Source organism: Lutjanus erythropterus, chromosome 4 (assembly GCF_056507025.1).
Source record: "Lutjanus erythropterus isolate fLutEry1 chromosome 4, fLutEry1.hap2, whole genome shotgun sequence".
In the NCBI taxonomy this organism is placed as follows: Eukaryota; Metazoa; Chordata; class Actinopteri; order Lutjaniformes; family Lutjanidae; genus Lutjanus; species Lutjanus erythropterus.
Window position 1 is genome coordinate 32,145,418 of NC_139320.1, and position 26,395 is coordinate 32,171,812.

General features: G+C 37.4%; 6 protein-coding genes across 6 annotated transcripts; 4 read left to right on the top strand and 2 right to left on the bottom strand.

The window, feature by feature from the left end:
• Positions 1-60: 60 nt before the first annotated feature.
• On the bottom strand, positions 61-987 carry LOC146328623 (olfactory receptor 11A1-like). Its single transcript, XM_084716428.1, has one exon. It carries the CDS (start codon positions 985-987, stop codon positions 61-63), a length of 927 nt encoding a protein of 308 aa, XP_084572554.1.
• Positions 988-5,329: 4,342 nt separating this feature from the next.
• LOC146328624 (olfactory receptor 2G6-like) lies at positions 5,330-6,298 on the bottom strand. Its single transcript, XM_084716662.1, has one exon. It carries the CDS (start codon positions 6,296-6,298, stop codon positions 5,330-5,332), a length of 969 nt encoding a protein of 322 aa, XP_084572788.1.
• Positions 6,299-8,900: 2,602 nt separating this feature from the next.
• LOC146328625 (olfactory receptor 11A1-like) lies at positions 8,901-9,842 on the top strand. Its single transcript, XM_084716429.1, has one exon. It carries the CDS (start codon positions 8,916-8,918, stop codon positions 9,840-9,842), a length of 927 nt encoding a protein of 308 aa, XP_084572555.1. The 5' UTR covers positions 8,901-8,915.
• Positions 9,843-13,548: 3,706 nt separating this feature from the next.
• LOC146328626 (olfactory receptor 10A3-like) lies at positions 13,549-14,481 on the top strand. The gene has a single exon (XM_084716430.1). The coding sequence runs from the start codon at positions 13,549-13,551 to the stop codon at positions 14,479-14,481; it is 933 nt and encodes a 310-aa protein (XP_084572556.1).
• Positions 14,482-17,432: 2,951 nt separating this feature from the next.
• Positions 17,433-18,395, top strand: LOC146328627 (olfactory receptor 11A1-like). The gene has a single exon (XM_084716431.1). The coding sequence runs from the start codon at positions 17,433-17,435 to the stop codon at positions 18,393-18,395; it is 963 nt and encodes a 320-aa protein (XP_084572557.1).
• A 4,789-nt stretch (positions 18,396-23,184) lies between these two features.
• On the top strand, positions 23,185-24,111 carry LOC146328628 (olfactory receptor 10A6-like). The gene has a single exon (XM_084716434.1). The coding sequence runs from the start codon at positions 23,185-23,187 to the stop codon at positions 24,109-24,111; it is 927 nt and encodes a 308-aa protein (XP_084572560.1).
• Positions 24,112-26,395: the final 2,284 nt, after the last annotated feature.

The window sequence follows — 26,395 nt, forward strand, 5'->3', positions numbered from 1 at the left end:
TGGAGTTGGAAACATTTATTGTTTTTTATTGTAAGTCAAGCTTGATAAATCTTGGATGCTCTACACTTTCAAACCAAACAATCTTTTACATGCGGTACGGATTTTAGACATTTTCAGTCCATATAGTACAGGGTTAAAGAGCGGTTGGCATGTAAACCAGGATAATGACAAAATGATTCTCAATATATTAGGTACACTGTTCATATTAAACCTGCTCTTTAATATTTCAAAGCAAGTCCCAAAAGAAAAGTTCAGGAGAGAAGCGAGGTGAGGTGTGCAGGTACTGACAGCTTTTTGTCTGGTCTGTTTAGAACCAGAAAAACAGATTTTAAGAATCTTTATGTAAGTGTAAAGAATTAAAGATATAGGACCAAAGACGACAAGACAAGTGATTATAAGTCCATAAATGTTATTGATTGTGGTGTCATAGCATGCCAGTTTTACAATAGAGTAATTGTCACAGTACACTTTGTCAATGATGTTCCCACACAGATGCAAAGGTGAACTCAAAGATGTTGTGACCACAACAGCAAGAAAAGACATTAACCATGTTAGAACAATAAGCGTGGAAACCTTCTTAAATGTCATACGTGTGTTATATTGAAGAGGATAACAGATAGCAAGATATCTGTCATAAGACATGACAGCTAAGTTAAAATATTCAACAGCTCCATATGTATACACACAGAAGATCTGCAGGAAACAAAAAGAAGCAGACACAATGTGAATATCAGAGAGAATCTGAATCAGAAGGAAAGGAAACAAGCCTGTACTACCATACAGTTCATTTACAAACAGGCTGCACAGAAAAATGTACATAGGTTCATGTAAGCTTCTGTTTATACAGATAACCACAATGAGCAAAACATTGGCACTGATGATAAAAATATATAAAGATAAAACAATCACGTAAAACAAATATTTCATAAGACCAGTGTCGAAGTAGGCACCAAGTGTGAAATATGAAACCTGTGTAGAATTTCTCATGATCCTCTTTTGATTCATCAAGAAATCAGAACAACATGGTGTCACACATTTGTTGAGGGTAACTCATATAAACATAAACCACATTAATGATTGTTGGAATTAGGATAAAGACATCAAGCACATGTGAGCAATATTTTGTTTACTTACATTAAAAGTAACTGATTTTATTTTCAGTGAACAACTGTAATACATATACCAAAGGTTATCTTACCTTTATTTAATGTCAGACAAAACACACTAAACTACAAAACACAGTTTGTAAGATTGTTTGAATCTGACTCTGACTTCCTCCTAATAGAGCTCAACTGTTGCTTCTGCTTCTTTTAAGCTTTTCAAATTAGTGGACGCCCACAGCAGCTGTCTGACTTCATTATCAAAATATATAACTTATCAATATTGATTTATAAGTGAAGCTCTGAAAAAAACTTTGTAGACCAAATGTTTGACTGTGAAGATTCTCAGTCATCTAGGTAATGGAATTTGTAAAGGGTTATTGTAAGCAACTAGACTTGCTTAGATGTAAGCAAGTCCTGTTGCCTATGACAACCCTTTACAAACTAACTTTGACTTATTTTGACAAAGTAACTAATAGGGGTGTGTATCTCACTGACTGAGACGATTCAATACGTATCTCGATACATGCTTAACAATATGATATATCGTAGAAATGTTTAAATAGCCAACAATTTGGTTAGATATGATTCAGCTCTGTCATGATACGATACAACATGATGCAATACAAGACAATGCAATGTGTGAATCTTTACATTTTTGATTCAGTTAATGCTACATTTGTAGAGTGCTATTAGTTGCAAAAAGAAATCCTAATAGTTTTACTAAATATAGTAACAGTAGAGACTGAGAGAAGGAGACATTACAGTGGTGTTAACATCTTATTATGAGTCTCATGTGTAAATGAGATCCTGTAGCCTAAATGAGAATCTGTGAACAAACTTTAAAACTGTTTAAAATATTAGTATATTTGCAGTAAGATGATGTGCTGCTCTGTTTCATATGAAGAGTGCTGTGGTTTTGATTATTGTGGGGGAACAGTGATGCTCTGTTACCTGCTCTCACAGTGACATGACGTCTCTGTGGGTCAGACTCGTGGCTCTGTACTCTGCTGTCCAACACATTTTACGTAAATGATTTGCAGCAGTGTTTCTCATCTTTCTTATAAAACCCAAAATTATTCTACACTTGCGTGTTATGAAAGTTTGGTGGTGCAATGCGGTACAATGTCACTTCTATCGCTGTTTTCAGCGCTGTCTGTTTTGAGGAAGAGTAAAGGAGACACAGGAGACGGTGGAGGCAGCGTTTGTTTTGTGCGATCGCACTAGCAGGCATCCTGCGAGGCAGGAGGAGAGAGAAAATGGAGGAAAGTTACGGTGGCAGCTCCCTGATGCCAAAAATAAAACATAATCACGTCCTAATGAGATGTATTGATATGCTAGTGCTGCATTGATTTGTTTCTGAATCATGTTCAGCTTTTTACCGATACAGGCCATCTCAACCAATGCACTTGTATCTTACACATTAAAGTCAGTCACTAGGGGTGTAATGATTCACTCATGTATCCGATGCATCTAAGTAAATTATGAAGATAACATAGCTTTTCATTTTGTAACTTTAAGGTCACAGATCAAGTCACCAACCCAAAGCATCAGTGTTTGACAACCCAGGAATAAGACTCAACAATTATCCTTATATCCAGAATTGATTGTAGTGCTGTTAAATGAAGATTTTCTTGATATTTTGTATTGTAAGTTTGCAAAATTCAAAGTATACAGAGTACTACAGACAGTGCTATCATGGTATTTACCGTTTTTCCATCTGACACTAGAACCTCCCTATAAACTGCAACTTCCTCTCATGCTAATATGGTTATTTTAGTGTTTGAAAGTCTGTTGTCTGCAGTGAGGGCCAAATATCCCAGAACAGTGGCAACACTGTACCACTAGCTGGCCAGCTGGGTTGTTGGGACCTCGTCCGTCCTCCACTAAAGCCCATTTCAGTGGCATGCTGGTCTAAGACCATCGGGTGTGAGAGACATTTGGGGAGGTGTTGGAGCTGAACATCCAGTTGGCCTCAAAGAGAGCCTGGGAAAACATTAGATGTCCAATGAATGGGAGACCATAAGGCAAAGAAGTCACCATCCCTGTCTACCAGCCAATGCACATAGCCCCTAACCTCCATGAAACATTGAATAGGCATGCCAGACACTGCTCGTCTGTCAAGGAATACAGAAAAACATATTTGTCAAGAAGCTGACAGCTGGTGAATTTAAGTTTTACATATAGAATTCTGTTTGTTTGTTTTTTGTTTTTTTGTATTGTTAACATTATGTTTTCACCGAACTTGCTGGTCTTTCTGTTCAGCACTAACCACTGAATAACACTACTGTGAATGTAGATGCCTTAATATTTATTTAATATTACTTGTGGCACAGCTGGAAGCCATATGATTCGCACAAGGGGCGGACCAGGCCCACTGAATGCCTCATCCCGCCTCTAAACATCAGCACTGAACCGGTTCCTTTGCTCCTGCAATCCAAGATATGTGATCTTTTAGGGCATTAACTGACAACATAAAGGCAAAAAATCTCTTTACCCTTCACTTCCAATGGAAACTGTGCACTGGTACTCACTGGACATTAGAACTACATCATTGATAGAGAATTGATAGAGATAAGACAAAGCAAGATAAATCAGTGCACACATATACGTAACACACACAAACGTACACATAATATATACATACATACATGTGTATATATAAACATACATGTATGCAACTCGTAATTTCACTGCACAAATAAATGCAGAGTAATTGTATTTGTAAATTGTTATCCATATATGTGCCTCTTATTTACTTAACTATTAAAGCACAATGCACAAATATATACAGAGTAATTTGTATATTTAATGTTGTAAATGTGCACGTATTGCCTTTTTGGAACGCTTCAAGTAATATTGGAGGTGGCTGCAGCTCAGGAGGTAGAGCAGGTCATCCATAGTCGGAACACTGGCGGTTTGACCCGTAGCTCCTGAAATTTACATGGCTCAAGACACTGAACCCCAAATTGCCCCTGGTGGCTGTGTGTCTGTGCGAACAAATGGGTGAATATAACTAGTACTTGCAAAAGCCCTTTGAGTAGTTGAGAGACTAGAAAAGCACTGTATTAAGTAATTTCCATTTGTTCAGGCACAAATGTTGAAATTTCTAGCTCATTGTGTTTTGACTCACTTATTGAGTTTTCGTTGAAGACATTTGAATTCATGACTTCTGAGCCAGACAGTGACCAATGTCACGTTTTAAATAGCAGTAATAGTTTATGCTTTAAATAGTGCATGTGTTAAACTGTAACAACCTACACCCAGGACAAACCAAAGTTACTAACCAAAGAAGCTAAAACTAACCTCACCAACACCTAAAAATCTACCTAGTGTCCCAGGACATTTTTTCCATCAGTCGAAACATTGGTTAAATAGGTAAGATGCAGTAAATATAGACACAAGGCAAATGAAAAATAACAGTACAATTTAAATGAATTTGAGAGTAGAGCAACTGGTTTAGAAGTCCCTAGACATTTTAAGGTATTAAAGCTGAAACACATCTTTATAGTAACGACTTCCTGTGCTCTTTTTGAAAACAGGCACAGATGATGACATTTTATGATGTTATCAGTCTCATTTCACACCTCTGGACCTCTGCAAACTACACTAAAGCCCATACATTTAAGTTTATGTTTTTAACATTTGTGAGATGCTTTACTCTAGTCTTGTATGTGTGTGAGGGAAAGTAGTTGGTATACAGGGTAAGGCCTACTGAATGCCTCTTCCTGCTTGGAAGAATGAATTCTGAAACTGTTCCCTCACTCCTGAAACTAAACAACTCTTAAGGTGTGATGAGCAATTAATCAGTTTAAGTACTTTTTTAAGAAAAAAAGTCTCTTATTACAGCTTCTTAAATGCAAATATTTTCTGGTTTCTTTACTCCTCTTCACAGGTGTAAAATCTGACTCTTCAAAGTTGTTGTAGTTAATAGTATCTGTTAACCGTGAACAGTTCAGTAACTTTAAAGTGGACATACTCAAATGAAGCAACAGAATCTCAAAACAACTCCAAGTTTATGACAAATAAATTCACTTTATTATTTTCTTTTATTTCACTTTACTTCTTTGCTTTGGATCATGTGCATTTGCTTCATTTAGAAGACTAAAACAAAATATAGATAAAATAAAGCTCAAACTTTTTTTATTTTGTAAAACCTTCATGATAAATTTCTACATTTTGATAAGTTAACTGAAGAAATTGATACAAGTGAGGCAAATGTTTTCTTGTTATTCAAACTGATCAAACTTGGATGATCTACACTTTCCAGCAGAACTTAAAAGTAGACTTTTGCACATGATGCGAATTTTGGACATGTTAAGGCCATACATTAAAGGGTTGAAGAGCGGCTGGCATGTAAGAAAATACAAAGACAGAAATATTCTCAACAAATTGGGTAAACTGTTCATATTAAACCTATTCTGCAGTATTTCAAAGGAAACCCCAAAAGAAAAGTTAATGATAGAAGTGAGGTGAGGTGTGCAGGTACTGACAGCTTTTTGTCTGGTCTCTTTAGAACCAGAAAAACAAACTTTAAGGATCTTCATGTACGTGTAAAAGATTACAGATACAGGAACACAGACTGTGAGAGATGCAGCCATGAGTTCATAGATATTATTTATTCTGGTGTCAAAGCAAGCCAGTTTTATGATGGAGTAGTTGTCACAGTATACTTTATTAATAATGTTCCCACACAGCTGTAAAGAGGTACTTAAGGATGTTGTGATAAAAACAGCTAAAAAGGGGGGTAACCATATAATAGCAATAAGCATGGCAATCTTAGTGGGTGTCATATGTGCATTATACTGTAGTGGACAACAGATAGCAAGATATCTGTCATAAGACATGATGGATAAGTTAGTAAATTCTACACTTCCATATGTATACACACAGAAAATCTGCAGGAAACAAAAAGAAGCAGACACAGTGTGAATATCAGAGAGAATCTGAAGCAGAAGGAAAGGAAACAATCCTGTACTACCATACAGTTCATTCACAAACAGGCTACACATAAAAATGTACATAGGTTCATGTAAACTTCTGTTCAGACAGATAACCACAATGAGCAAAACATTGGCACAAATAATTGAACTATAAATAATAATAATAATCATGAAAAATAAGTATTTAAATGACTCAGTATCAAAGTAGGCACCAAGTGTGAAATATGAGACTTGTGTAGAGTTCATCATGATCATCCTTTTGTTTCAAAACAGTAACACTATACACAGTAAGAGTTGGATATAATAGTACTGTTACATTTTGTTATGGTGTTGTAAGTACAACTAGTTTAAATTTTAACATTGGTCACAGAGTGCAGCTAACGCGTCAACACAATCTACTTACAGTCAACAAAAGAATGTGGAATCTTTTGTGAAAAACACCTCAAACTTACCACTGTCTTATTTAATGCACAGTAATTGTTAAGCAGTAACTACAAAGTACACGGTTTATGGCACTGTGTGAATGATACTCTGACTCCCTCCTAACTGAACTGTAACTCTGCTTCTGCGTCTTTTAAACTTTTTAAGTAAGTGGACGCCCACAGCAGCAGTCTCCAGTCATGATTAAAGGAACCATTGTTGATTTTCTAATTTGCATGGGGATAAAATGGCAGAACATTTGTTCTTTTAAAAATTGTTCAGTGAAAACAGATACGAAGAAATATAAAAACCTTTGTACTGGAGGAACACGTCACTTCGTTTGTGAATGTAATTATTGAATTATTAGACTACATGCACTCATCAGCCACAACATTAAACCCACTAACAGGTGAATAACGATCATTTCAGTGGCACCTCAGTCAGTAGGTTCAGTACATTAAGCAGAAGGTGAACAATCAGTTCTTCAAGTTGATGTGTTCAAAGCAGGAAAAATGAGCAGTGTGAAGACTTGTGGGGCGTTCCTAGTATGCAGATGTCAGAATCTACCAAAAGTGGTCCAAGGAAGGACAACCAGTGAACTGACGAGTGTCACAGGCCGCCAAGGCTAACTGATGCGTGTTGGGAGTGAAGACTAGCCCATCTCCTTTGAAAAGAAGAGCTACAATAGCACAAACTGCTGAAAAAGTGTATGCTGGGTATCTGTGTTAGAACACAGATTGCCCATGTTGACCCCTGTCCACCACTGAAACTGTCAATAATTGGCAATACTGGACCATGGAGCAGTGGAACAGTGTGCCCTGGGAATGACAAGGTGTTGACTTGGCCAATTGAGCATCTGTGGGATGCTCAGGAACAAGGCCAATCCATGGAGGCCCCACTGTGCAACTAACTAGATTGGCTTTACATGCTGAAAATTTCGTGCAACTTTAGTTGGTTGAAACTCAGGTGAAACGAAGTTGCAGATTTTGTTTTTGTTTATGATATATCCTGGTGGTAACATACAGAACAACAAGGGGCATAGGATGGAACCTTGGGGAACCTCACAGGTCACAAGGCCACTGAAGAGCAGGCATTGCTCATGGCTTTTGAGAAAGCCCTGTTTGATAAATAGGCTTTAAACCAACCATTAGTCTCTTTGATGCCAACTCCCTTTTCATGGTACTCGAAAAGGATAGAGTGATCCACAGTGTTAAATGTATAGCTCAAGTCAAAAACACCTAAAAAACATTCACCACCATTAGTAGTACATATACTTAACAAAAATAAAAAAGTAACCCTTCTGTATTTGCCCCCATTTTTCATGACTTAAAGTACAACATTTCTCTACTGATGAACTGGAACTTCAAGTCATGCTTACATGTTATCTAAGTTTTTGAACTTGAGGTGTATGTGGAATGGATTACTCTGCATCAAGACTACAAGAGGAAAAATGGGGACATTGTTTAGCCCACTGCATCACTCCAGGACAAGCTCAACACCTTTGGTTGTTTTGTTTGGTGTAGATAAAAAAAACAAAACAAAGTTTGAAAGAAATAAATCTTTTGTGTGCAGGTTCTAGTGCCTGCTGGAAAATGCCCATAACAGAATTATTCATAGAACTCTGTAGACGTTTAATTTTGCTGACGTAATATCAAAATATCAGTGAAGTCTTCAATTAAGCTACAAAATTTAAAGTTTCATATTTGATAGATCATTTTTCATCACTGAGCGACCTAGTCAAAATTCTCAGATATTTGGTTTACAAACTCAGCCTTTTGCAGAGCATCATCAATACATCAATATCAATCAGATGGCTATTTTAATAATGACGTCAGACTGCAGCTGTGGGCGTCCACTGATGTGAAAAGTTTAAAAGAAGCAGAAACCGAGATTCAGCTCCATTAGGAGGCAGTCTATATGATGAGCTGTGTTGTATAATTTTTGACAGAAACATTATATTGACTTTAAATAAATGTAAGATGAACCTGAATATACATCACATTTGTTAACTGAAAATCTTGCTTTTGATATCAGTTGAATTATTGTTCATATGTGCTTCATATGTTGTCTTCATTGTTGTCCTCATACCAACAACCATTAATGTGATTCCTATTAGTTTATATGATAATTGATGCAGATAGTCCATCCTGTAATCAGTGTTATGATTACTTTATGAACAAAAAAGTGGGTCATGACAAATTCTACACAGTTTTCATATTTAACACTTAGTGCCTACTACATCACATTTGTTGACTGAAAATCACGTAATTTTGATCTAAGTCAAGATATTGTTCATATTTGCTTTGTGTGTTGTCTTTAACCTCAGTCATTAATGTGGATTATATTAGTTTGTATTATCTAACCTCCACAAATCCGTGAAAACATGTAACATAATTAATGCAGTTCATCCTGTAATCAGTGTTCTGATTTCTTGATGAACAAAAAGAGGATCATGACAAATTATACGCAGTTTTCATATTTCATACTTGTTGCCTACTTTGACACTGGTCTTATGAAATATTTGTTTTTCATGATTGTTACATCTTTGTATTTTTTTATTATCAGTACTAATGTTTTGCTCATTGTGGTTATCTGTCTGAACAGAAGTTTACATGAACCTATGTACATTTTTCTGTGCAGCCTGTTTGTAAATGAGCTGTATGGTAGTACAGGCTTGTTTCCTTTTCTTCTGATTCAGATTATCTCTGATATTCACACGGTTTCTGTTTCCCTTTGTTTCCTGCAGTTTTTCTGTGGGTTAACATATGGAGCTGTTGAATATTTTAATTTAGCCGTCATGTCTTATGACAGATATCTTGCTATCTGTTATCCTCTACAATATAACACACGTATGACATTCAAGAAGGTTGCCGTGCTTTTTGCTCTAACATGGTTAACCTCTTTTCTTTTAGTTATTGTCACGACATCTTTGAGTTCCTCCTTACAGCTGTGTGGGAACATTATTGACAAAGTGTACTGTGACAACTACTCTATTGTCAAACTGGCATGCTATGACACCAGAGCAAATAACATTTATGGACTTGTTACCACTTTTCTTTCTGTGTTTGGTCCTGTAGCTTTAATTCTTTACACATACATAAAGATTCTTAAAGTTTGTTTTTCTGGTTCCAAACAGACCAGACAAAAAGCTGTCAGTACCTGCACACCTCACCTCGCTTCTCTCCTGAACTTTTCTTTTGGGACTTGCTTTGAAATATTACAGAGCAGGTTTAATATGAACAGTGTACCTAATATATTGAGAATCATTTTGTCATTATACTGGCTTACATGCCAACCGATCTTTAACCCTGTACTATATGGACTGAGAATGTCTAAAATCCGTACCACATGTAAAAGTTTGTTTGGCTGGAAAGCTTGACTTATAATTAAACAGCTATTAAACTGACATTGCTAACTCCACTCTGCTATTATCAACTGTGCTGTTGTACATTTCAGTATGCCAGCTAGCCAGTGGTTTAGTGTTGCTCACTGCAGACAACAGACTCAAAGTCCTATTGATCACATGCAGGTTAACACATGGTCAGTGGCACAATGAAATGTGTGGGATGAGAACAGGTCAGCTCAGCAGTAAGAGCCCTAATAAGAGATACAATAACATAAAGAAATTGAAATAAAAAATGATTGACAGAATAAAATACAATGCCACTGCATAACTTATTTAATACTAATACTTAATTACATCCCCAGATCCATAAAAATTTGGCCGTTGTGTAAAACGTGAATAAAAATACATGTAATGTTCAAACTGATAAACATTTCTTTCAAAACACTTCAGAAAAGTTAGTACAGGAGCAACAAAACACTGCGAAAGTTGTGGAAGGCTCCAAAATCACCTGTTTAAAACATTCCACAGGTAAACAGGTGAGTTGGTAACAGGTGACAGGATCATGATTGGGTATTAAGGGGTGCCCTGGAAAGACTCAGTGGTTCACAAGCATGAATGGGATGAGGTTCACCACTTTGTGAAAAGCTGCATAGACAAATAGTCCAACAGTTTAAGAATAATGTTTCTCAACAAAAAACTGCAGGAATTTAAAACTCCAATTCTGCCATGTAAAACTGGCAGAATTAGAAACTGGAATGCATTTCATGAAGCTAACAGTTGAAATACATTGCTGGAAATGTAAACTTTAATAACGTGAAATCAATTGTATGTATTGTACATGAGAAGTGTGTCAGTCCTGGTACAATATCAGCATACATGGTTGCATTGCATTGTGTAGAATATTTAGCATAATAAGTTGAGAGACCTGATGGCCTGGTGGTAAAAACTGTGTTTTGAGGCTTTTTTTGTTTGCACTTATGGCTGTGTGGAGTTAGAGATTGGCACCAAGACCCACTTCAACTTAAGAACAATTTCCAAAATTTCAATTCCATTGACAACATGAAGAAATTGTATTTTTGATTCCGACATAGATTCCCATGCTAATCAGTTTTGCTGTATGCGTGTATTTTGTTACATACATACTGCTATGTTTCCCTTCTTTACATCATTTAACGGAAATCAAAGCATTATCTTTATTTCTCACAGCATATACTATGTACTGGGAACAATAGTCCCTGCTTCTACATAAAAATTCCAGGTGAACTGGTGAAATGTACTAGACTCTTCACTCGTGGTGTCAAGTAAAACGTTTGTAAACGAGCACAAAAATGACACTTACCAACATAACACGTGATAAACACTAACAGAAAGTAAAAGTAAAACTGTACATTAAAAACACCATCAAAACATAACATTTGTATTTTGGAACTTTTTTCAGAAAATCCAAAGGTATCAATAAGAGAATCAATGAAGACTTGGACTGATAAGCAGAATCAATAATGGCATCAGCATCAATAAAAGCTTATTAATTCCCATCCCTATGCAGAGTTAAGATGTGCTGTGCTCATTTGCATTTCCATTACCACTTTAATGTGCTGAGTTGTTCTAAGTCGCGCCTGAGATGGATCATCTACAGAGTAAGGCCAAAGTATTACTGACGTGCCTCTGCAGGCTGCGATGACATCTTGCTGACTGAGGCCAACCCAAAAAGACCCCTCTTCCCCAAATGAAACAAGTATGTGTTGTGAGAGAAAGAGGTTTTTAAAAGTGTCTCTATTCAGGTCTCAGTACTTTTGTAGCTTCTTGCTGAATCTTTGTGGTCTGAATTTTATTTTCTTTCATGCATCACTGTACCTGTACTTGAAGGTATCTGCTTTATTTTACTGTTTCATGTTTCCGCTCAGCTGATGGGAGTCCTGATAAGTTAGTCATGATGAAAACACAACATTTTGTGATTTTGCAGCTTCATAATAAAAGCAGTCCACTAACAAAATAACAGGGGACTTTTATTGTGAAGAATTTATAGGAAATGAAGTGTTGGCAGTTGCTTCACTTGAGCTAAACTCATCCTTAGTTGCAAGACAGACCTCAAAGTGGGTAGCCTTGTTATAACAGGGATGCCTGAGAGCCCTGCTGTGCTAGGCTGATGTTCTGGGTCAAATCGAGTCAAGCCAAGCTGGCACATTTTTGTGCAAAAGGGGTACTTGAGTCTGATGGTGCGTGCAGCCATGCTCCTGCATTGTCTGCCAAACAGAAATAAGGAGAAGAGTCTGCATGCTGGATGGCTGCTGTCCTTAATGATGCTGTGTGTCTGCTGCAGGCATCACTGGTGAAAAATGTTTGTTGGAATTTGTTACCGGTGATGTGTTGTGCCACCTCCAACCGCTCTCTGCAGTCATTTTTGACTATGGTTAGGACAGTTCCCATACCAGTCTGTGATGCAGCAAACTCTCAATGGTGCACCTGTAGAAGTTGTGAGGATGTTGGTGTCCATGACAAACGTCCTCAGTCTCCTCAGAAAATAGAGCCACTGGTGAGCTTTCTTAACCACAGTTTCCTTGTGTAGTGACCACCAAATGACTGACCCGGTCAACCTCAGCATCACCAATGTGGATGTGGAGGTGTCTGTCCCTCTGCTGTCCCCTGTCGTCCACAATCATCTCTGTAGTTGTATGTGAAGGAATGTCAGAAACATTTTTTTTTTTTAATTAAGTTAATTAATTTAGAAACATAAAATACTATCAAAATACGAACAACATTTTTAAAGAAAGTATGTAAAATATGAGATTACTGAAATGCAATTTAAAATAAGTTGTATTTTTCCTGCAATTTTGTTTCAGTATCGTCTGATTAACAGTAGTCATGAACTAAACTGATGGTAAGATAGTAAGTGGAGGTAAAGTGACAACACTGAAAATGAATAATTTAAGTACACTACAACTGTGGATCCAAATGAGAAGTGCTACAAAAATCAGCTCAGGTCACAGGGAGGATATTTTGAGCAAACGGTGTTGAAAATGAAGTGGATAATAGTGAACCGAGCACTAATGCTATTGGCTACTATGTGTCCGCAGCCCCTAGTAGTACCAAATAGCACAAAATAGCAAGGTGGTACTGGAAAGTTTGATATTTTCTGAAGCGGTATGCAGTGTAAAAAGTTTGAGAAACACTCTCTTAAGTTTTACCAATGTACAGAGAGACTTGTTGGCCTGCCACCAGCTGGTTAGTGCCTAGTGTGACCTCCTCTATGTAGGCCATTTCATCATTGTTTTTGATGAGGCCCAGGATGGCCGTGTCGTCAGCAAATTTAAAGATGACAAGCTGTGCTTTGCAGCACAGTGGTAGGTGAACAGGCAGTAACTGATTTGAAAAGTTTGAAAGAAGCAGAAGCCAAGTTTCAGCTCCATTAGGAGGCAGTCAGAGTTCGATTCATACAGTGTTATTAACTGTTATGTAGTTTTTAACACAGATGTTCTTTTGACTTTATATTGAGGTAAGATGACCCTGAATATACATCACATTTGTTGACTGAAAATCACGTGATTTTGATCTAAGTAAATATATTTTTCATTGTTCATATTGCTTTGTTGCTTTGTGTGTTGTCTTTAACCTCAGTCATTAATGTGGATTATATTAGTTTGTATTATCTAACCTCCACAAATCCGTGACAACATGTAACATAATTAATGCAGTTAGTTTATCCTGTAATCAGTGTTCTGATTCCTTGATGAACAAAAAGATGATCATGACAAATTCAACACAGGTTTCACATTTCACACTTGTTGCCTACTTTGACATTGGTCTTATGAAATATTTTTTTTTCATGATCATTATATCTTTATATATTTGTATTATCAGTGCCAATGTTCTCCTCATTGTGGTTATCTGTCTGAACAGAAGTTTACATGAACCTTTGTACATTTTTCTGTGCAGCCTGTTTGTAAATGAACTGTATGGTAGTACAGGGTTGTTTCCATTTCTTCTGATTCAGATTCTCTCTGAGATTCACTCTGTTTCTTTTCTGTTTTGTTTCCTGCAGTTTTTCTGTTTATTAACATATGGAAGTGTTGAATATTTAAACTTAGCCATCATGTCGTATGACAGATATCTTGCTATCTGTTATCCTCTACAATATAACACACGTATGACATTTAAGAAAGTTGCCGTGCTTATAGCTCTAACATGGTTAACCTCTTTTCTTTTAGTTGTTGGCACAGTATCTTTGAGTTCCTCCTTACAGCTGTGTGGGAACATTATTGACAAAGTGTATTGTGGTAACTACACTGTTGTCAAACTGGCATGTTATGACACCAGATTGAATAACATTTATGGTCTTTTTGGTACGTGTCTCGTAGTCTTTGGTCCTACAACTTTAATTCTTTACACTTATATAAAGATTCTTAGAATTTGTTTTTCTGGTTGTAAAGAAACCAGACAAAAAGCCCTCAGTACCTGCACACCTCACCTAACCTCTCTCCTGAATTTTTCTTTTGGGGTTTGCTTTGAAATATTACAGAGCAGGTTTAATATGAAAAGCGTCCCTAATATATTGAGAATCATTTTGTCATTATACTGGCTTACATGCCAACCACTCCTTAACCCTGTACTATATGGACTGAGAATGTCTAAAATCCGTACCACATGTAAACGTTTATTTGATTGGAAAGTTTAGAGTATCTAAAACATTTGTCCAGCTTGATCTATAATAAAACAACAATTAAATGGATGTTTCTGACTCCACTGTGTTATTATCAACTGTGTCATTGAACAGTTCACTACATCAGCGAGCCAGTGGTATAGTGTTGCCAATAGTCCAGGATATTTGGCCCTCACTGCAGACAACAGCCTTTGCAGTTTCAAGTTTTATGGGTCTTATGAGGGTTTACACATGATCAATGTTACAATGAAATGTGTGGGATTAGAAGAACAGGTCAGCTCACCAGTAAGAGCCCTAGTAAGAGATAAAATAAGATAAAGAAATTTATATAAAAATTGAATGAGGAAATAAAAACAATGCTATAGTGTGAACTTATTTAATATTAATACTTGATAATTAATTACAACCCCAAGACCATAAAAGTCGGGCCTTTGTGTAAATTGTAAATAAAAACATCATGCAATGTTTTGCAATTGTCATTTAGGATGTGTGACGTGTTGAGTGTTGGTTTAAGTGACGTCATTTCGGATATCATCAATTCTGTTTTGACTAGTCAAAATTGAATTGCAGATATCTCTAAATGTACTTTTGACTAGTCAGAATGAAGTTATAGATATCTTCAATGAAAATACTTACTAGTCATAATATAATTACAACTAGTCAAAATGAAATTATTGATATCTATAATGTTAATTCCGGATAGTCAAATTTAGCTATTAAATGTTAAAACGGCTTGCCATATATCTACAATGTTATTCTGGCTAGGTAAAACTCATTTTAAGATATCTCAAAAATCAAAGCAGATATCTTGAATTAAGGGCATTTGGAGATATCTTTAAATGGAATTAGGGATATCCATAATTCATATGTAGATATCTGCAATGAGAGTTGTGGATATCTGCAATTTAATTACGGATATCTGTAATGACAAACAAAAAGAATTACTTTGTGGATATCTGAAATGTTATTTTTGAATAGGAAGAAATGAATTACAGATATCTGCGATACATATCCAGCCTAGCTATTAAATGTTAAAACGGCTTGCCATAGGGGGTGTGTCACTGTGGTCAAGGAGGTGGGTGGTGCTGAGGTGGGCTGTAATGGAGAGTCTGAGGTGGGGGAGGTGGGGCACTTGGGTTGGAGCTGGTGAAGTTTGGCACGGGGGATGGTGTCAGATCTGTCCCATTATCTTTCAAATCGACAGTAACCCATATTTTACACCAGATGCAGTTTTGTGACGTCACGTGTGCGCCACAGTTTTCTTCCGTCATACGACCAACTGCAATTTCTACCAGCAGTGTTTCAGACGCGTTTCAGCTGCGGAGTGTTTTGCCCATCTGATTATGTTTACTTGCTCTGATTTTGTTGGTTAAGTCCTCTTTCCTTGCTCTGTGTGCTTCTACCATCGATAAGCAAGCTACATAGTTAAATTGTTTATTTTCTGTCTGTCTCTATGATCACAAATCTGCATGGGGTCTTTTATTTTGAAAATTAACCAGATTCTCCCTGCCTTTTCTGTGCCTGACTTCCTACCTGTTCGACCTGCTCTGTGCTAATTGTTCGTCAAAAATAGATTTGCTGCGTATTCTCTGCAGAGCGCCGAACCGCCGGACGCAGCTAAAACACTTCGCAGTGCATCTGGTGTAAACACGGGCATTGACTAGAATGGCCATGAATTGACCCGAGTGCTGTGGTACAGCTGTGATGCAGCACAGCTGCACCTCGTGTAAATTACCGGTAAAACTCTTTCTATTGATTGGCCAAGCACAAGTATTTTATGGAGTGGGGGGCTGTAGGATTATAATTTGTAATCTGTCTGAGCCCTCTCCTGACAGTTGCAGAGTCATTGGCTGAGAACTGTTGTTGGAGTTTCTCAGAGTACTGTTCATGCATCTCTCACAGCCTTGTTAAACTTGTACTTTGACTCTTTAAATCTGCCTTTGTCTCCAGTCCTGAATACGTCCGTTCCTCCAACTGCAACTATGTAGGTTTGGCCATGCCTCAGGGCTTGTCATTGTTACAATTCACCCTGGTGATTGCCTCGCTGGTCCACTTGTGTGGTATCTTGTGTGGTATCCTCACAGCAGGTTTACACAGCTTTTTAATGTCTGCCAGCTGCCAGGTATGGATCCATGCAGCCACGTCTCTGTGAAACACAAAACAGATGAATAAATGTCTCTGTTTTTCCCCATCAGTATCTGCAGTTCATCCAGTTTATTGCATAGTGAATGGACAAGAGAAATATTTCTGGTAGTAGGTACAGTGTCTGCGCCTGTGGAGACACACAAGCACTCAGGCACATCTGCTCTCTTCTGGTGTTTAACTGCATGAGTAAAGGTGAGTGCACCTTTAATGACAATGTCCAGTAATTCCAATGATGAACAGAGAGAAGTCAGAAACTAGTACAGTGGAATTGTTCCTCTGATGTTCATGAGCTCCCCTGTGGTGAAAGAGCTCTGGGCATCGAAGCAGAAAACAAACTTTACGAACAAAATAAGACAAAACAATGCACACCAACAAACCGAAGCAGCCGTCCATGGCGCCATCTTGAAATGTGCACCATAATGAGGTCAGACAACTGCTGTGGGTGTCCACTGAGTTGAAAAGTTTAAAAGAAGCAGAAGCAGCAGTTCAGCTCCATTAGGAGGCAGAGTCTGATTCATACAATGTCATAAACTCTCTTATGTAGTTTTTAACATAGACAGTCTTTGAATTTTATAGAAACCCTGGATAGTTTTCATATTTTTTGACTGAAAATCACTTACTCTTCATGTGAGTAAAAAAAAATATTGTTTTTGTGCTTCGGCTGTTATCTTTACCCTCATAACAACAATCATGAATGTGCCTTATATTAGTTTATATTATCTATTTATCTTTGCAAATCTATGACCACGTGTAAAAGAAATAATGCAGTTGGTTTATCCTGTCTATAGTGTTCTGATTTCTTGATGAACAAAAAGAGGATCATGACAAATTATACGCAGTTCTCATATTTCATACTTGTTGCCTACTTCGACACTGGTCTTATGAAATATTTGTTTTTCATGATCATTATATCTATATATGTTTGTATTGTCAGTTCTAATCTTTTGCTCATTGTGGTTATCTGTCTGAACAGAAGTTTACATGAACCTATGTACATTTTTCTGTGCAGCCTGTTTGTAAATGAACTGTATGGTAGTACAGGGTTGTTTCCTTTCCTTCTGCTTCAGATTCTCTCTGATATTCACACTGTTGCTACTTCTCTTTGTTTCCTGCAGATTTTCTGTGGGTATACATATGGAAGTGTAGAATTGACTAACTTAGCCGTCATGTCTTATGACAGATATCTTGCTATCTGTTGTCCACTACAGTATAATGCAGATATGACACCCACTAAGATTGCCATACTTATTGCTATTATATGGTTACCCCCCTTTTTAGCTGTTTTTATCACAACATCCTTAAGTACGTCTTTACAGCTGTGTGGGAACATTATTAATAAAGTATACTGTGACAACTACTCCATCATAAAACTGGCTTGCTTTGACACCAGAATAAATAATATCTATGAACTCATGGCTGCATCTCTCACAGTCTGTGTTCCTGTATCTGTAATCTTTTACACGTACATGAAGATCCTTAAAGTTTGTTTTTCTGGTTCTAAAGAGACCAGACAAAAAGCTGTCAGTACCTGCACACCTCACCTTGCTTCTATCATTAACTTTTGTTTTGGGGCTTCCTTTGAATTATTACAGAGCAGGTTTAATATGAAAAGTGTACCCAATATACTGAGAATATTTTTGTCTTTGTATTTTCTTACATGTCAGCCACTCTTCAACCCTTTAATGTATGGCCTTAACATGTCCAAAATTCGCATCATGTGCAAAAGTCTACTTTTAAGTTCTGCTGGAAAGTGTTTATCATCCAAATTTATTCAGCCTGAATAACAAGAGAAAACATTCGGCTTACTTGTGTCAATTTCTACAGTTCAAAGTAGTGAAAGTAGTACAGGGTTGTTTCCTTTCCTTCTGATTCAGATTCTCTCTGACATTCACAGTTTCTTTTCTGTTTTGTTTCCTGCAGATTTTCTGTTTATTAACATATGGAAGTGTTGAATATGTAAACTTAGTCATCATGTCTTATGACAGATATCTGTTACCCTCTACAGTATAACACACGAATGACATTTAAGGAGATTTCTGTGCTTATAGCTCTAACATGGTTAACCTCTTTTCTTTTAGTTGTTGGCACGGCATCTTTGAGTTCCTCCTTACAGCTGTGTGGGAACATTATTGACAAAGTTTTCTGTGATAACTACTCCGTTGTCAAAGTGGCATGTTATGACACCAAACTGAATAACATTTATAGTCTTTTTGGTGCGTGTCTTGTAGTCTTTGGTCCTACAACTTTAATTTTTTACACTTAAATAAAGATTTTAAAAATCTGTTTTTCTGGTTCCAAACAGACCAGACAAAAAACTGTCAGTACCTGCACACCTCACCTTGCTTCTCTCCTGAATTTTTCTTTTGGGGCTTGCTTTGAATTATTACAGAACAGATTCGATATGAACCGTGTCCCTAATATATTGAGAACTGTCATTATACTGACTTACAGTTTACAACTGCTCTTTATCCCTGTACTGTATGAATTGAGGATGTCTAAAATCTGTACAATATGTAAAGGTTTGTTGGAAAGTGTAGAACACCCAAATCATTTGTTCAGCTATAATAAAACAATTAAATGGATGTTTCTCACTCCACTGTGCTATTATCAACCATGCAATTGTACAGTTCACTACATCAGCCAGCCAGTGGTATAGTGTTCCTGGTGGTCTGGGACTTTTGGCCCTCACTGCAGACAACAGACTTTGTCATTTCAAGTTTTATTGGTTACATGCAGATGAACACATGGTCAATGGTTCAATGAAATGTGTGGGATGAAAAGAGTAGGTCAGCTCAGCAGTAACAACTGTAATAAAAGATAAAATAAGATAAAGAAATTTATGTAAAAATTGAATGAGCGAATAAAATACAACCCTGTAGTGTAACATACTCAATACTAATACTTACTAATTAATTGGAACTGCAAGTCCATAAAAGTTGGGTCTTTGTGTAACATGTAAATAAAAACATAATGCAATGATTTTCAGATACTTTTTCACTTGTATTCACCTGAATACAGTACAAAGACGATATGTAATGTTCAAACTGATAAACTTTTTCCTTTCTTTTTTTGTTTCAAAACATTTCAGAAAAGTTGGTTCAGGAGCAACAAAAGACTGTGAAAGTTGTGGAACATTCCAAAAACACCTGTTTGGAACGTTCCATGTTGGTAACAGGTGACGGTATCATGATTGGGTATTAAAGGGTCCTCAAAAGACTCAGTGGTTCACAAGCATGGATGGGGTGAGGTTTATCACTTTGTGAAAAACTGGAAACAGTCCAACAGTTTAAGAACAAGGTTTGTCAACACAAAACTGCAGGAATTTAGAGATTTCACCATCTACAATCCATAATTTCATTAAAAGATTCCAGAGAAATCTCTGCACGTAAGGAGCAAGGCTGAAAACTAACATTGAATGTCTGTGACCTTTGACCCCTCAGGCAGCACTACATTAAAAACTGCATTAAAAACCCTCATCATTGTATAAAGGATACTACATGGACTCAGGAACACTTTGGAAAACTGTTGTCAGTAAACACAGTTTGTCTCTGGATCTACAAATACTAGTTAAGACTCTACGATGCAAAGAGAAAGACATATATCAACAACATCCAGAAACACTGCAGACTTCTCTGGACCCGAGCTCATCTGAGATGGACTGATGCAAAACGGAAAAGTGTGCTGTGGTCTGACGAGTCCACATTTCAGATTGTTTTCACAAATCATGGACGTCGTGTCCTACAGACTAAAGAGGAAAAGGACCATCCAGATTGTTAAAAAGCCAGCATCTGTGATAGTATGGGGATGTGTTAGTGCCCATGGCATTGTGGGCAACTGTTACATCTGGGAAGGCCCCATTAATGCTGAAAGGTACATACAGGTTTTCAAGCAACATTTGCTGCCATGCTGCCAGTCATTCCTGCTTATTTCAGTGAGACGATGTCTAGACACATTGTGCACGTGTGGCAACAGTGTGTCTTCATAGTAAAAGAGTTCAGGTACTTGACTGAGCTGCCTGCTGTCTAGACCTGTCTCACATTGAAAATGTGCGGTGCATTATTAAGCACACAATACTTCTACTACTACTACTACTACTAATGACTAATATATAGGAAAATGCATTTCCTACAGTAAATGCAATGGGAATGCTGACAGCTAAAATTTATTTGCAAAACACAGCTGAAAATGCCTAAAGTCTAAATTAAAATGCCTTAAAAATCTCAAAGGCAAATGCAGTGCACTGCTGAATAACCTCAAAACTGACATGTAAAACTGGAAAAATTTAAAGCTGACATGCATTACCTACTGAAACTACAAGCTGAAATACATTGTTGTACTGTTAATGCTACAAATGGAAATAAATGTCCTGAAAAAGCAGAAAGAAGATAGTCTTTGTTTTAATATCAAACAGAACAAAAGAATTGGTGAACAGTTTGGAACGGAAAAGATATTGGTCTAAAGTGCCGAGGATTACAAAGCATTGCTGAGCAATACAGAAATGTAAAATGACTGGCTAGATTTAGAAGCTGAACTGCATTATCTAAAGATGCTATGAACTGAAATGCATAGCTGAAAAGCTGGAAGCCAAACTGTAAATTTTGCATGCAGAAGTAGCAGTCAGCCAAAAATCATATGAAAGAAGAATAAATTTCAAAGAATTGCTGGAAATGAATTAATTGTAGGAGCAGCAGTAGTAAAAAATGTACGAGTATTGGTAACAGTAGGTGTAAAAGTTTCACTCTGAGTTGTCCCATATTAAAAGCTGTAAAGTTCTAGTAAAAGCTGGTTTAGTAGTAAAAAAGTGAAAATTCCTAAGATCTCTGTGCGTGTGTGTGTGTGTCTGATTTGTAGTTCTTCTCAAAAGTGTCATAACCTAAATATTATCACGGTTAAGGAGACAGCTGAAGGGCTCTTTCGGTAGCCAGGTGTTCAGGCTCAGCAGCCTGCTGAAACTGCCGATTCCTCGGCCACAGGTGGGGGTGGGGCCAGAGATAAAAAACCTGACTGAAACAGTTTGACCTTGTTAAAAAGATGAATGACTTGTACTTTGACTCTTCAAATCTGCCCTTGTCTTCACTCCTGAACGCTTCCTTTCCTCCAGTTGTAACTGTTTGAGTTTGGCCATGTTTCAGAGCTTGTTATTGTTATAACTCACCCTGGTGATTGATGGTGCGCAGCTGATGTATGACGTCACAGCCTCTGTGTACTCATCCATACTGTTGGTAGCAGACCTGAAAACATCTCAGTCAGTACTGTCCAAGCATGCCTGAAGATCCTCGCTGGTCCACTTGTGTGATGACCTCACAGCAGGTTTACACAGCTTTGTAATTTCTGCCTGTATGCAGGTAATCAGATGGACCATGATGTGGTCAGAATGTCCAATTACAGTGTGGGGGACAGCATGATGAACACTGCCAACTGTGGTGTGGCAGTGATTCAGAATATTCCCCTCTGATCAGACATTTAATAAACTTTTGTATTCGGGGAGTTTGTGGTGGAATGTAAAAGCCGACCAGAATGAATGAAGCAAAGTCATGGGGAGTAGAAGGGTTTGCAGTATATGAAAAATGATCCCAGAGCAGGAGAACAGTGCTGTAGCATCACTGTCATATCATTGCACCACTGTAATAATTAATAGTTAATATAAAAACAGATTCCCCCACATTTTGCTTTGCCTGAAAGTCCTGTGTCACAATCTGCTCTGAGAGTTGGAAGCCTGCCAGCTGCCAGGTATGGATCCATGCAGCCACGTCTCTGTGAAACACAAAACAGATGAATAAATGTCTCTGTTTTTCCCCATCAGTATCTGCAGTTCATCCAGTTTATTGCATAGTGAATGGACAAGAGAAATATTTCTGGTAGTAGGTACAGTGTCTGCGCCTGTGGAGACACACAAGCACTCAGGCACATCTCCTCTCTTCTGGTGTTTAACTGCATGAGTAAAGGTGAGTGCACCTTTAATGACAATGTCCAGTAATTCCAATGATGAACAGAGAGAAGTCAGAAACTAGTACAGTGGAATTGTTCCTCTGATGTTCATGAGCTCCCCTGTGGTGAAAGAGCTCTGGGCATCGAAGCAGAAAACAAACTTTATGAACAAAACAAGACAAAACAATGCACACCAACAAACCGAAGCAGCCGTCCATGGCGCCATCTTGAAATGTGCACCATAATGAGGTCAGACAACTGCTGTGGGTGTCCACTGAGTTGAAAAGTTTAAAAGAAGCAGAAGCAGCAGTTCAGCTCCATTAGGAGGCAGAGTCTGATTCATACAATGTCATAAACTCTCTTATGTAGTTTTTAACATAGACAGTCTTTGAATTTTATAGAAACCCTGGATAGTTTTCATATTTTTTGACTGAAAATCACTTACTCTTCATGTGAGTAAAAAAAAATATTGTTTTTGTGCTTCGGCTGTTATCTTTACCCTCATAACAACAATCATGAATGTGCCTTATATTAGTTTATATTATCTATTTATCTTTACAAATCTGTGACCACGTAAGAAAAAATAATGCAGTTAGTTCATCCTGTAATCAGTGTTCTGATTTCTTGATGAACAAAAAGAGGATCATGACAAATTATACGCAGTTTTCATATTTCACTCTTGGTGCCTACTTCGACACTGGCCTTATGAAATATTATTTTTTTGTGATTGTTTTATCTTTATATATTTTCATCATCAGTGCCAATGTTTTGCTCATTGTGGTTATCTGTCTGAACAGAAGCTTACATGAACCTATGTACATTTTTCTGTGCAGCCTGTTTGTAAATGAACTGTATGGTAGTACAGGGTTGTTTCCTTTCCTTCTGCTTCAGATTTTCTCTAATATTCACACTGTTTCTTTTCTGTTTTGTTACATGCAGATTTTCTGTTGGTTAACATATGGAGGTGTTGAATATTTTAACTTAGCTGTCATGTCTTATGACAGATATCTTGCTATTTGTTATCCTCTTCAATATAACACACGTATGACATTTAAGAAAGTTGCCATACTTATAGTTGTAACATGGTTACCGTCTTTTCTTTTAGTTGTTGGCACGACATCTTTGAGTTCCTCCTTACAGCTGTGTGGGAACATTATTGACAAAGTGTACTGTGACAACTACTCTATTGTCAAACTGGCATGCTACGACACCAGAGCAAATAACATTTATGGACTTGTTACCACTTTTATTGTTGTGTTTGGTCCTATAACATTGATTCTTTACACTTACATAAAGATTCTTAAAGTTTGTTTTTCTGGTTCTAAACAGACCAGACAAAAAGCTGTCAGTACCTGCACACCTCACTTTGCTTCTCTCCTGAACTTTTCTTTTGGGGCTTGCTTTGAAATACTACAGAACAGATTTGATATGAAAAGTGTTCCTAATATATTGAGAATCATTATGTCATTATACTGGCTTACATGCCAACCGATCTTTAACCCTGTTCTATATGGACTGAAATTGTCTAAAATCCGTACCACATGTAAAAGTCTGTTTGGTTGGAAAGTGTAGAACATCTAAAACATTTGTCCAGCTTGACCTGTAATAAAACAACAATTAAATGGATGTTTCTGGGACTTTTGGCCCTCACTGCAGACAACAGACTTTGTAATTTTGAGTTTTATTGGTCACATGCAGGTTAACACATGATCAATGGTACAATGAAATGTGTGGGATGAAAAGAGTAGGTCAGCTCAGCAGTGAGAGTACTAATTGGAGATAAAATAAGATAACATAATTCAAACCAAAATTGAGTCAAGTAATAAAATACCACTCTGTATTGGTACTTTAGTAATAATACTGGTACTGCCACCCCAATAGATGTTGGCCTACTGTGTAAAATATCAGTGAAATATAATCCAATGATTTACAAATACTTTTCAACTTGTATTCACTGGAATATAGTACAAAGACATGGTATTTAATATTCAAACAGCCAAGCTTTATTGTTTTTTAGTAACACATTGTAAAAAGTTGGGACAGGAGCAACAAAAGACAGACACTTGCTGAACACTCCAAAAGCACCTGTTTGGGACAATCCACAGGTAAACAGGTAAATTGTTGACATGTGACAGTATCATGATTGGGTATATGACGGGAGGGAGTAACATTCAGCATGTCATTTTGTCAAAACATAAAGTTGTTCACAAGTCCCAAATCTTGATCCCAGTTTGAGCATCATATCTCATGAGGATTAGTCCAAGTCAAGTCTCAAGTCTCAGAGTGGTGCAAGTAGAGTCCCCATGTCTGCTCATTCATTCATTCATCGTCTGTAACTGCTTATTCTTGACGGCTCGTGGGGGGCTGGAGTCTATCCCAGCTGACATTGGGCAGGGTACACTCTGGACAAGTCGCCAGTTCATCGCAGGGCTGACACATAGACAGACTGTAACTACACCGGTCCAAGGAATAATGGCCACGCATCATACAGATGTCTTTTTAAGGTTTTAATCTCCATCCTCCGCAAACACCGTGAAAACTATAAAATAAAATACATAAAACAGCATTTAAAAAACAAATAATTATAATTGAAAGTCTGAAAGTGTCAAAATCACATTATAAACAGGTCCCCACAAGCTAGCACAACAACAGACCAAACTGTTCATTAAAGGTCACACACGTTAAAAAACATAAAAAAACAAATAAATGTAACAATAAATACCGTGTGCGCCTCTTGGACCATGCAGAATGTAATTTTTTGGGCCGCGTGTACTCTCCCTCAGCTTTCTTCTCTCTGCTCTGCAGCCATATGGCATTCCCCAACCCATAATGCCATGGGCGTGACCTCTCACCTCTGTTACGCGACCATTACTCTTGACAAAATAAACGTACATAATAATAATAATACATAAAGAACAATACATTTTAAATACATTTTAACCATTATGAATAGAAATATTAATGAAATTATGTTTTCTTAAAAAATGTAAAATAAACAACTTTGACACGTTGACACCAATGTGCAATTTAGAGTCACTAATTAACCTATCATGCTGCATGTCTTTGGACTGTGGGAGGAAGCCGGAGTACCTGGACAGAACCCACGTGGACACGCAGAGAACATGCAAACTCCACACAGAAAGGCCCAAGCCACAAACTCCCCAGCACCCCAGCCGGCTAGAGGATTCGAACTCAGGACCTTCTTGCTGTGAGTGCTAACCAGTGCAGCACCGTGCTGCTGTCTGTTATACCTACAAAAACAGTTAATCAGTTTGAACATTAAATAACTTGTCCTTGTAATATATTTAATTGAATATAGGTTGAAAAGATTTTCAAGTTATTGCATTCTGTTTTTATCTACATTTTACGATAGACGATATAGTCATCCAATTGCCCAGCTCTACCTCATACCATAACAGAATCTCCACCGTGTTTCACTGTGGGTGCTGATCAGTGAAGATGAGGTGTGGCTGCCAATTCTCACCACCTGTGGTCTGCTTGTCAGGAAGTCAACAATCCAGCTGCAGATGAATGTCTGCTGAGATGAGTTTTGATGGAAGGATATTTCTGTAAAATCGTGATGAACTTCTCGGCCAAAGTGAATTATTTCAGATTTGATTTTTTTTTTTTTTTTTAGCTCTGAAAAGGTTTTGGGACTTCTAGCCCTTTATTTCTGAAAGACAGGAAGAGAGATTAAAATTTCCTTCTTCACTGGTTGTAGTGGGACATAGATTTGTGTGTCATCTGCATAAGAATGATACTAGATTTTGTGTTTGTTTATTATATGTCCCAGTAGTAACATACAGAACAACAAGGGGCAAAGGATGGGACAGAGTTTTGTGTGCGAAGTCATGTG

Excerpts from the sequence above, each read along its gene's own strand:
- LOC146328623 (XM_084716428.1), bottom strand. The coding sequence starts at position 987 with ATGAGAAATTCTACACAGGTTTCATATTTCACACTTGGTGCCTACTTC.
- LOC146328624 (XM_084716662.1), bottom strand. The coding sequence starts at position 6,298 with ATGATCATGATGAACTCTACACAAGTCTCATATTTCACACTTGGTGCC.
- LOC146328625 (XM_084716429.1), top strand. The coding sequence starts at position 8,916 with ATGACAAATTATACGCAGTTTTCATATTTCATACTTGTTGCCTACTTT.
- LOC146328626 (XM_084716430.1), top strand. The coding sequence starts at position 13,549 with ATGATCATGACAAATTCAACACAGGTTTCACATTTCACACTTGTTGCC.
- LOC146328627 (XM_084716431.1), top strand. The coding sequence starts at position 17,433 with ATGACAAATTATACGCAGTTCTCATATTTCATACTTGTTGCCTACTTC.
- LOC146328628 (XM_084716434.1), top strand. The coding sequence starts at position 23,185 with ATGACAAATTATACGCAGTTTTCATATTTCACTCTTGGTGCCTACTTC.